Below are 10,910 nucleotides of genomic sequence, written 5' to 3'. Positions count from 1 at the left end.
ATTGTAGCAAAGGAGATTGTACTCCATTGATGATGATTGGATTTTCTAGGACAATGGCTCTGTGCGCTACAGATATATAGTGGATATCCATATGTAGGCGGGCGTGATATCTGGGCGGTCGGGAAGCTCCCTTTAGTAGTCGACGAGTCGTACTATTGGAGGTAAGATATAGACATTAAACTACGTAAATTACTCCCAGATCAACGAGGGTCTCCAGCCTATCTTCTTACCGAGTAAAAGTTACGTGACTTGGAGTCTTCCTAGTCTTTCTAAACGATGGCTTCGACTTTGTCTTAAATGATATCCCACAAAGGTTCCAGAGTTCGTTATCGAGCGGCGATAGCTTATCAGCACTAACTTATCAATATCGATGGCCTGACATAGCTTTGAGGTTTAAACTGTATCCAGCAAGTCCAGCCGACTTCTGAAGCTCCCCTCAAGCTTTAGTGCGGAGGTCGGAAAGTTCCGCATATATTCCGAGTATTCCGAGAGGGGTCGGATGGGCCGTGGCCAAAGTACCTGAATGATTTACTACAAAACGACTGCTTTCCCTCGTTGTAGACTCTTTCAATCAATTCTTCCACAACTGACACCATGGCTCCTCAACCCCATCCCCTCGCCATCCTTTCTGAGGATGAAATCAACCTTGCTCGCGACATCGTGATTGCGCAGCACCCCAACACCGTTATCGACTTCCGCGAGATCTACCTTCAGGAACCACCAAAAGGCCAGCTGCTTGAGTTCCTTGCTCTTGAGCATGCCGGTCGTCTGAGCCCAACAACACCTCGTCCTCCGCGATTGGCTCTGTGCCAGTACGATATTATCGGAGCGGACCGAGTGCCCTCGTACGAAGAGTCAGTCGTAGATGTTGTGGCATCCAAGTGTGTTAAGCATACGGTCGTTGGAAAACAGCATCATGCTGCTCTGACTCTGTAAGCCAATCTGCCTGGGACATGTGACCTGACCCGCTAACATATCCATAGGAGCGAATTCGATGTGCTTGTGGAACGTTGTTTCGCTTCGCCACTATTCAAAGAAGCGCTCGCCGAGTTCGACCTACCGCCGGGCTTCGAGGTCGTTATTGAACCCTGGCCGTACGGTGGCCTGGATCTGGCTGAGCCAAACAGACGGTTCTTCCAAGGACTGTGCTTCGCCCAAGATGCTACGAAGAAGAACCCCGACGCCAACTTCTACTCCTACCCTCTACCGCTCATTCCCGTCATGGACGCTCATACACAAGAGATCATCCGAGTCGACCGTCCGGCTACGGGTGGTAAAGGAGACGGTTTGCGAGAACAGACCTTCAAACGTGACATTATCGGACATTGCAAAGGGTCGGACTATGTGCCTGAACTGCTTCCCGAGGGCACCCGGAAGGATCTTAAGCCACTGAACGTCGTTCAACCCGAGGGTCCCTCATTCCGCATCACAGACGAGTCGCTAGTCGAGTGGCAGAAGTGGCGTTTCCGCGTCGCCTTCAATCCTAGGGAAGGCGCGACCATCCACGACGTGTGGTACGACGGCCGCAGTGTGATGCATCGCTTGAGTATTAGCGAGATGGTGAGTCGCTTTGACAGACCAAAAGAACGAGCTAATTTTTCGGTTGCCTAGACTGTCCCATATGCCGATCCTCGGCCCCCCTACCACCGTAAGCAGGCTTTCGACTTCGGCGACGGCGGCGGTGGTAACATGGCAAACAATTTGTCTATCGGGTGCGACTGTCTTGGAGTCATTAAGTATTTCGACGCCATCATCACAGGCGCCGACGGTACTGCCAAGAAACTCCCTAATGCCATTTGTCTGCACGAGCAAGATAACGGCATTGGCTGGAAGCATTCTAACTGGAGGACGGGTCGTGCCGTGGTTACAAGACATCGTGAGCTAGTGGTTCAGTTTATCATCACTCTTGCAAATTACGAGTACGTATTCGCCTACAAGTTCGACCAGTCCGCTGGTATCACCGTGGAGGCGCGCGCGACGGGTATTCTGAACGTCGTCAATATCGACGCTGGGAAGGTCAGCGACTACGGTAATGTGGTCAGTGGAGGTGTCCTGGCCCAGAATCACCAGCACATCTTCTGTGTCCGCATAGACCCGGCCATCGATGGAGCGAAGAACTCGGTCCAGATCGAAGAATCGCACCCAGTCCCGATGAACGAGGCTACTAATCCCAACGGAAACTTTTACAAAGTCGACACCAAGACCGTGGAAAGAGCGTGCTACTTTGATGCCGCTCCGGACTTGAACCGAACCGTCAAGATGATCAACCCTCACAAGATTAACCCTATCAGCCAGAAGCCTATTGGGTACAAGTTCATCCCTCTGGCCACTCAGAAGCTGCTGGCAGACCCCAATTCCATCCAGGCCAAGCGAGCGCAATTCGCGCAGCACCACGTCTGGGTGACACAGCACCGGGATGGCGAGCTGTATGCAGGCGGTCGCTACACGCTTCAGAGTCAGAGCGAGATGGATGGTGTATCAGACGCCGTCAAGCGTGGCGATATAGTGGCTGACACGGATGTAGTCGTCTGGAATACGTTTGGCATAACTCACAACCCTCGCATCGAGGATTGGCCCGTCATGTAAGCATCTCCCTTCTCGTACGGAGTTCAGCGCTGACAGTAGGTTAGGCCTGTGGAAATCTTCCAGCTCATGATCAAACCGGCTGACTTCTTCACGGCGAATCCGTCATTGGATGTGCCCTCATTGAAGAACGAGGCGTCAAGGGTGGTAGGCAAATCCGAGTGCTGTCGAACTGCCCAACTTTAAAGCAGATTAAACTAGAAATCTTGATGTATGATAACGATGCGATGTATAAGCATGAACTCAAAATATTGTAGCGCTCGTTTCTGAAGACCTTATCCAATATTTATGCACATAACTGTGAATGCATAAGCTTCCTTGCAATTCCGCACTAACCGTCCGTATCGGAATGCAAACCGACCTCTTCTCCAATTTCCGAACGCCAGCCGCGGTAGACACTTCCGCCGCCCTGACGTCTTAAGGATCATACTCATTCGAAGGTGGAGATAGCTTCCAGAAATAGCGGTTGCCTGGGCTCGCTTTCCATCGCACGATGGAGAGCTCATCCAAAAGATCGAGCCCTTCCGAACTGCCTCGGAGCAGAAAACGAGCCAAGTACACGCAGCTGGCCTGGTACGTTCCTCCTCACAGCAACTTGTTGTGCTTTTCTAACTGCCGAAGTAACGAGTGTAAACGGCGCAAGTTAAAATGCGATGGTCTACCAGTATGCTCGCGATGTGTTCGCCAGAAAGCTCAATGCATCTACACCCCTAGCAGCCATGCCTCGACTAATATCCCTGCAACGCCGACGGTCGAGAATCGAGATGACGGGTGAGTTAAATCCATTTAGGATCGGATCATACAACCTCTGACAGGCTAAGCTCACGTTCATTGGGTGACGTTAGACTCTCGAATAAGTTTAGAACAGTCGATCAGCAGATCGAGGCCCTACGCCGTGAGATGCAGGCCATGTCCGCGCGAATGCGTGAGCTGGAATCGGCATCCGCCACGCCGAGCGCCAGTCACAATACTTCTGTCTCGTCGTCGTCGGTCAGCGCTGGGCTACAGCGGCTTATGAACCGGCCAGGTTCTCCAGACTACGTGGGCCCTACGAGTGCGGAGTTTGGAATCACCCCGCGGCAGAGGCCTGTAGCCGCGGCGGATGAGAGTGATGTTGAGGAGTCTGATTCAACATCTGCAACTAGCCCTGCTGTTATGTCGGACGCCGAGGCGATGTCTAATGATCCTCTTGGGTGTCTAGGAAAGGAAGAAGCGCTCCGGCTGGTCACGGTGTACGAGAACAATGTGGGTGTGATGTACCCGTGTATCGACCTTGATAGCGTGCGGAGTTATGTGCATGATTACTATAAAGATGGGAAGGGACCAGGGCCGACGCCGCCGGTGATAACGGACCAAGATTGGTTCTTCGCTAGAGATGTGGAGGTGCTGAAGATACTGCTGGCCACGGCGCTGCTGGCTGAATCCCATGGCCGGAGTGAACGGGCTGCACTCTTGGCCGATAGCGTAGAGGACCGGTTCGCAACGCGTCTGAAAATACCAGAAGTTGATATGAAGGAACTTCTCATCCTGACCCTGCTGGTATGTTCTCCGTATCATACAGATTTTGGCATACTAATATTAACATGTAGTCTATCTTCCACTCCTACCGCGACGACGAAGTCATCTCCTGGCGCCTCATCGGGATGGCAGTGCGAGGCTCCATGCAACTTGGCCTACATCGACAAGAAACCTGGCTCCGAACAGGGGGGGTCTTCCCCGGCGAACTGCAATGGACCTTTGCCAGCCGCCTCTTCTGGTGCATCTACGTGCTCGACCGCAAATGGTCATTCGGGACAGGCCTCCCCTTTGCAATTCAAGACTCAGACATGGACACAAACCTTCCTGAGCCCGGTGCCACAACTCCATACCTCACCTGCATGATCAACTACGCTCGACTGAGCACAAAGATTTGGAGTCTCGTCATGGGCTGGCGCAGCAGACCCAAGGCCGCAACGTCCGATTACTGCTCTTACCTCGACTTCCAAGTTCAGCAATGGATCCAATCTATTCCCAGAGAATTGCGCTTCAACCCAGACCCTCCTACTACCCCTGGAACGGGTGGGAATACGGACACAGCACACTCCGACTCGACTGGCCGTACCAACAACACCATGCTACAAGTCCTGCTCGCCCTGCAAGCAAACCAACTCCGTATCCTGGTCTACCGTCAAAATCTCCTGTCTACAGAAAGTATAGAAACGAACGCCTCCGGTGCACTGATCGCAGTCGCAACCGCAAAGTCAACCGTCCACATGCTTGACTACTTCTCTCGTGTCTCGGACATCTACTTCCAGCGGCCAGAACCATTCAATTATTTTCTTCTCTCTGCATTGGCAGCATTATTCCTCGCGGTCCTGCATGCCCCGGCGCGGTTTAGCCAGGTATGTAAGAATGAGTTCTATGCGGCTGTTGATATGGTCCGACGCTCGAGTACCAGGTCACGTACGAGTCGGCGGCTGCAAAAAATAATTCGGAGTCTAAAGCTTATTCGATTGGGGCTGGATGTACCGGCGAGGAGATCGCAGCAGCAGACACCCAGGCCGTCTCGTGTTGGTCCCCGCTCAGAAGGTCCTGAGATCGAACATCGCTCCGGGTCTGTTTCCAAAACCCGAAATGGCAGCATAGCTACACCTGCTGTTAATAATACTACTCCTTATGCTCTTTCCGACCATGGTCAGGGTCATGGCGGCTATTACCGCCAGTACCAACGTCATCCAAACTCAACGCCCAACATACTCACGCAGCAGCCTGCAAACTCTTACTCGCACTCCAACTCACTTTGGCCCCTATCGTCGCCACAGACATCCACCTGGACAGACGAAAACAGCTGCGAAGACCTAACAAGTTTCTTCGAGATGGCTGGCGGACTCTATTTCGATCCGAGGATTGAGCCAACCCTCGATGCTCGGACTGATTCTGCGACTACGACTGGTGATGGGAATGAGATGCTCTCGCAAGGTGCGCTCACCGATGCACTTGGGGCGTTCGAGGCGGAGGATGAAGCGCTGACGAGGGTCATGGCGGGGTTGTTATAAAGTTTGCATTGCGAACTTATTCTACTATATTTTCCTAAATAAGTGATACGTCTATGCGCGACTTAGTAGACATCTCGACATGGATTCGCCAGTTCTAGCGGTCTGTATCGCGCAGTTTTCGTATAGCTGCCCTTTGCCGCCACAGAATGTACAAGAATAAGCTAAGTAAGCTAAGCAGGCTCTCCCGACGGACCCTCTAACACTGTACCAAGTGCAAGAGCCACGCCGAGATTTGGAGATCCGTCCTCGTTCCAATCAACCCGCTGCGCTGCTGTGTACCGGTTCCCATCGCATGCGCCTTCCGCAATCGCAGTGGCGTGATAGATATTCCAGATCTCCGTACCATCAGGGCTGGTGAAGAAGCTGCGCTTGGTTAGTGCCGCCATTCAAGTTATACTCAGTCGATAGATGGTGAAAGGAAGAGCGTACCCATTGTGTCCCGTCCCATAGTTCCCATCCGCAGAGACAAACACTGGACCATCCGACTTCGTCCAAGACGCTTGGTCTAGCGGATCTCCAGACCCGTCGTACGCAAGCAGTGCAAGCGAATAGTTCGCCGTCCAGCAGTAACTGGCCGAGTACGCAACCCAGATCTTTCCGTCGTGGTAGAGCGGCGCCGGGCCCTCGTTCACAGGCGCACCTACAGTCTCCCAGTCCTCGAGGGGCTGGGAGAGAATGTGCGTTTCGCCGATCGTGGAGGGGGTGTCGAGAGTTGCAATGCAGTTGCTTTGGATGCTGTTGGCTATGCAGGACCAGATGAGGTAGTTTTGGTTGTTGACGGTCAGAACTGTGGCGTCAATGCCCCATTCGGGTGTTATCTGAGCGAGATAGGTGTATGAGTCCCAGGGAGAGGAGCCGCCTAGATATACCAAGTTAACGGTGAACAATGGTCGTCAAGAGGCCACGGTCATGTTGATGGTAGCCTACCTTGGAGAACATGCACATGCTGGTTATCGACACTGTCACCGCTCGTACCGGCAGTATAGTACAAGTACCACCTAGCATGAATCAGTATCAACACCCACTATTTCTACGAGGAGTTGCACATACGTGCCGTCAATCTGGTGGAATTCTGGCGCCCACATGTGGCAGCATCGACTGGGTTCGCTGTCGCTCCAAACAACCTTGGACTCCCCCGTCTTTAATCCCTCTAATGTCGTGGCCCGGGTGATCTGGACGTCTGACCAGGTTGTCGTCGTCAGGTAGTAGTATCCATCCACGTACACCATATATGGGTCACTGCCATTGGGGTCCTTGAGCGGATTGGAAAAGGAGGCAGCATTGGCCCCCAAAACAAGAAGGCCGCTTCCGAGGAAGCGGAGGACGTTGCGAAGAGAGGGTATCATCTTGTCCTAGATGGACTGACTGTTCGTCTACCGCTGAGTCTTGAAAGGTCAAGGGGTGATGTCCGGTACATGATTGCTCTTATACTCTGTTATTGCCGCCGCAACGATCTGTCGATGGCACGATTGGTGGAAATGAAGCCTGCAGTGGCAGGTAGATGTCATTCCTCATCAGGCTTGATTCCGCAGAGCCAAGACGTCCCGTTGACTATGCAGAATCTTCGACGCACTTGCTTCGTCCATCTTCCGGCGGCTTTTGCCTCGGTTAAGTGGTGAAGTGGTGTGACTGATGCTGCCTATTTAACCGACGCTCTCCATCTGGTGCCTTCTTCAGCACCCCGCATTTTCTCCGCGATCGACGCGGTGGCGGCCGATTCGGCACTTATCCCTGCTCCAGCTGGCTTCAGGTGGGAGGAAGCTATCCTCCGAATCTCGATTCTCGGAGCAATGAAGCGGTCACCCGTTCCCAATCCAGCCAAGGAGTTCTGGATGCCCGGGTGGAGATGAGTGAGCGACGTGAAACACCCGCCGTCCGGCATGTCTTGTACCAAGAATCCAGCCACACGAGGGTCTCGCTGAAAGAGGATAACCCAGGTTTCAGGAGTGGCGTTGTCAGCCAGCTCTGCTGAAGCGAAGCGTATTACCTCTCATGCCCAGGAGTCTTGGGTGTCAGGTACACAACTAGGCCCACCGGAGTTGTTCTCGGTATGGAGCGGAGATCCGCTTCGCCATTTTCTTCAAGCTGTTATTGTTTGACTACGCCAGAAGTGATCCTTGGAGGCTTCTTCCACAAATAGCTTCACCCCTGGGCTTTCTGGGTTGCGTATAAAACCAGTGTTTTCTGCTGCGAGAATGGGGATTGTATGACCCATCCAAGTCGCAGTGAAAGCCTTGTCAAGCCTTGTCCTGCATTCTTGTCGCTATGCATCTACCCACTCTTGCAGCTTCGGCGTCTCTCCTTTTAGGCGTGGCGCATGGCTATGCGTCGCCCGGGGCGTGCTCGGGTGCGTGCAATATCCACGACCCGGCTTTGATCCGTCGTGAGTCTGATGGCAAGTATTTCCGCTTCTCGACCGGTAACAAGATCTCTTATGCGTCTGCTTCCTCCATTGAGGGCCCATGGACAGCGATTGGGTCCGTTTTGCCGGACGGTTCGTCGATCAATCTGGATGGAAATGACGATCTTTGGGTAAGTACCGGAAGATCGGCAGTTCTGCCTCTTCGGGCGAAATAAGTGCTAATGCATACTCTCGCAGGCTCCTGATGTCCAGCTCGTCAATGGCGTATACTATGTTCTCTATTCAGTTTCGACGTTTGGGTCCCAGAATTCCGCGATCGGGCTCGCGACTTCTGACACGATGGACCTCAACACTTGGACGGATCACGGCTCAACGGGCATCCGGTCCGACTCCTCAAAGCCATACAATGCCATCGATGGCAACCTTTTCCAGGATGATAGCGGAACCTGGTACATGAACTTCGGCTCGTTCTGGAACGACATCTACCAAGCGCAGATGAAGTCTCCTCCCACAGCCGTCGCATCGTCCTCGTACCAGATCGCATACCAGCCGGCTGGTGAGCACGCGGTTGAGGGCGCGTACTTGTACAAGTACGGCAACTATTACTACCTCTTCTTCTCCGAGGGCAAATGCTGCGGCTATGACTCGTCCAGGCCGGCTACCGGGGAGGAATACAAGATCAAGGTGTGCCGCTCGACCACGGCCACTGGTAACTTTGTAAGCTCTCCGCCTCGATACTGGATCAAGTTTCGGACCCATCTAATTGAGTCCAGGTTGACGCAAGTGGTGTTTCCTGCACTTCCGGCGGTGGAACAATCGTCTTGGAAAGCCACGACAATGTCTACGGACCTGGAGGACAGTATGTCTTCTCAATCCCCGGAACTTTGACAGGAATGACTAACGTAAACAGGGGTGTCTTCACCGACCCGACGCTCGGCCCTGTGCTGTACTACCACTATGTTGATACCACTATTGGCTACGCTGATAGCCAGAAGCTCTTTGGATGGAACGTTCTTGACTTCTCGAGCGGGTGGCCTGTTGTCTGAGAGTCGATTGAGTATACTCGAATCGCGGCGAAACCGTGTGTTTTTAGTGGCTATGGAGGTAACTGCAGGTGTCCTGTGATTCTAACTCAGTCCACCAAGTAGTCGATTATTCTCTGTGTACAAGGTCGTAAGTGCTACTCTGGCGGGTGTGATGAGACCACCGTAGACGGACACGGTATAGTGGGTACTGCGAGTCGTACAAAGTTTGTGTCTGCAAACCCTGATATAGCCCCGGGTCACAACGCGTCGAGAAGAAAAAGAGAAAATTTGTTAGCTCGCTGCTCTGTAGGTGCTTATGGTAAGCATGACCTTTTAGGGCAGGGGCACGGTGATGACACCGTTCTAATGCTCTTGGCCCCGGCCACTCCGGCTTATCGTTGACTAGTGCAATCGCCGTGTATAATCTGTCTTGAACGGATGTCCGCTTTTCTGAGGTTGCGAGAACAGTGACAATGTCACATTGCTGGCATCTCCCGTCTAGGGCTCTCGGAGTCGATTAAATAGATTGATTTGTAGCGCTTTCGGAGTCTTGTGTCTTTACTGCTGCTGACAACCTATTACTTAGAAGGCGTATCGAGGAGATTACCTTTGTCAAGCTTGCGGCAATGGATATGTTATCATCAGTCTATCTAGAGTTTTGCCTGGAGAGAATGGAGTTGATTCGCAATCGATGACTTTGGCTTGAGACAAGCACATTATGACCATGATACAAGCCGGCCAAGTGATCTTCTACAGAGAAAGACGATCGAGATAAGCTGTAGAGTTACTAGGTAGGTAGAATGGGGATGTTGACGAGACGTATCAACGGCAGGGTGCTGAAAAGATGACTGGGCCGCGGCATTTGCAGGTGACTCTCTCACGGAAAAAAAGCAATGACAGCTAGCAAAGACTAGTTCACGGTAGTTTTATCTTGGAAGGGGGAAACCATCTCTCAGTTATGTAGAGTAGAGACAGATGGGAGAAATGGGGGAGCTTTCTTGAAGAGATGAGAGTTCAGAAGCGCTCGAAGAGGAAGGATCAAATACTGGCCGCACCTGATAGTCAATAAAGACAATGGTCAATCTAGGTAGAGTCATAAAAATGCTCGGTGTAGTTGTATTAAATCAAAGAAAGACCGTACTACGCATTAAAATACAAGGTGTTTAGTGCAGTCTTGCACTATGGAATACATCATATAAGAAGCCATATCGCATCACTTCAGGGATTTCAGTCTAATGATCTCCGGGCATTTTATGCCTGTTATCAATTAGCAGACTGTTTCTCTACATTCAAACAAATCGACATACCCAGTCATGTCATGGAACTTGCCCTTGACCTTGTCGCCGATCTTGTTGGCAGGCTTCACTTTCTCGGCATCGTAGTACTTGCCACCATATTTCTGCTCGGCATCGTTGAGACCTGCGTTTCGATTAGCCAGTGGTCTTTAGATAAGTCTGCGACCAGATATACCTTTGTCGATATAGTCTGTCTGGCCGGCAGATCCAGTCTTGCCGCCGCTGGCGCCGGTCTGCTGGCCCTGATGCTGGTCAGAGAGGTGGGAGCCGAACTGTGCGAAGTTGTTCATCTTGATAGTTATTTCTCGAATTGATTGTTCGAATATGAGAATCCAATTGCTCTTGTGTCTGAGGTCGTTCACAGATCGTTCTTTAAGACGGCTTTCGAGCGGGTTAGTCATCCACACACACTGGCAGTGACGCAACGTAAGAGTTGGCGATAGCATGATGTCAACGGCCATCATCGACCGGAGATGCCTTTATGGGCTGTCTTTGTGATTCGACAAGATTTGTTCAATAATGACTTCCATGGTTTTTCCAATGGCTTTCTTCGGTAGGTCAATAGTTGGTAGGTTATTGATCCCGATCGGACTGGTGCATTAGATGGACA

At 52.0% G+C, this 10,910-nt stretch overlaps 5 protein-coding genes across 5 annotated transcripts; 3 read left to right on the top strand and 2 right to left on the bottom strand.

Moving 5' to 3' along the window:
- Positions 1 to 457: 457 nt before the first annotated feature.
- BDW70DRAFT_27291 (putative copper amine oxidase) lies at positions 458 to 2,859 on the top strand. The gene is made up of 4 exons (XM_073743650.1): positions 458 to 932; positions 984 to 1,560; positions 1,612 to 2,582; positions 2,631 to 2,859. The coding sequence occupies exons 1-4, from the start codon at positions 595 to 597 to the stop codon at positions 2,767 to 2,769; spliced, it is 2,025 nt and encodes a 674-aa protein (XP_073597215.1). The 5' UTR covers positions 458 to 594; the 3' UTR covers positions 2,770 to 2,859.
- Positions 2,860 to 3,076: 217 nt separating this feature from the next.
- BDW70DRAFT_158734 (transcription factor domain-containing protein) lies at positions 3,077 to 5,618 on the top strand (the record flags this gene model as incomplete). The annotated part of the gene is made up of 4 exons (XM_073740572.1): positions 3,077 to 3,156; positions 3,205 to 3,354; positions 3,429 to 4,122; positions 4,173 to 5,618. 4 exons carry the CDS (start codon positions 3,077 to 3,079, stop codon positions 5,616 to 5,618), a joined length of 2,370 nt encoding a protein of 789 aa, XP_073597214.1.
- Positions 5,619 to 5,788: 170 nt separating this feature from the next.
- BDW70DRAFT_158733 (glycoside hydrolase family 43 protein) lies at positions 5,789 to 6,964 on the bottom strand (the record flags this gene model as incomplete). Its single annotated transcript, XM_073740571.1, has 4 exons — positions 5,789 to 5,981; positions 6,048 to 6,477; positions 6,546 to 6,616; positions 6,669 to 6,964. The coding sequence occupies 4 exons, from the start codon at positions 6,962 to 6,964 to the stop codon at positions 5,789 to 5,791; spliced, it is 990 nt and encodes a 329-aa protein (XP_073597213.1).
- A 727-nt stretch (positions 6,965 to 7,691) lies between these two features.
- On the top strand, positions 7,692 to 9,026 carry BDW70DRAFT_166895 (arabinan endo-1,5-alpha-L-arabinosidase; the record flags this gene model as incomplete). Its single annotated transcript, XM_073742116.1, has 4 exons — positions 7,692 to 8,150; positions 8,218 to 8,697; positions 8,754 to 8,839; positions 8,891 to 9,026. The coding sequence occupies exons 1-4, from the start codon at positions 7,884 to 7,886 to the stop codon at positions 9,024 to 9,026; spliced, it is 969 nt and encodes a 322-aa protein (XP_073597212.1). The 5' UTR covers positions 7,692 to 7,883.
- Positions 9,027 to 10,272: 1,246 nt separating this feature from the next.
- BDW70DRAFT_158731 (uncharacterized protein) lies at positions 10,273 to 10,590 on the bottom strand (the record flags this gene model as incomplete). The annotated part of the gene is made up of 2 exons (XM_073740570.1): positions 10,273 to 10,424; positions 10,476 to 10,590. The coding sequence occupies 2 exons, from the start codon at positions 10,588 to 10,590 to the stop codon at positions 10,273 to 10,275; spliced, it is 267 nt and encodes an 88-aa protein (XP_073597211.1).
- Between the last annotated feature and the right edge of the window lie 320 nt (positions 10,591 to 10,910).

Source organism: Aspergillus foveolatus (genome assembly GCF_047715535.1).
Source record: "Aspergillus foveolatus strain CBS 279.81 unplaced genomic scaffold BDW70scaffold_16, whole genome shotgun sequence".
Lineage (NCBI taxonomy): Eukaryota > Fungi > Ascomycota > Eurotiomycetes > Eurotiales > Aspergillaceae > Aspergillus > Aspergillus foveolatus.
Note: the sequence above shows the minus strand (reverse complement) of the source record. Positions and strands in the feature narration are given on the sequence as shown.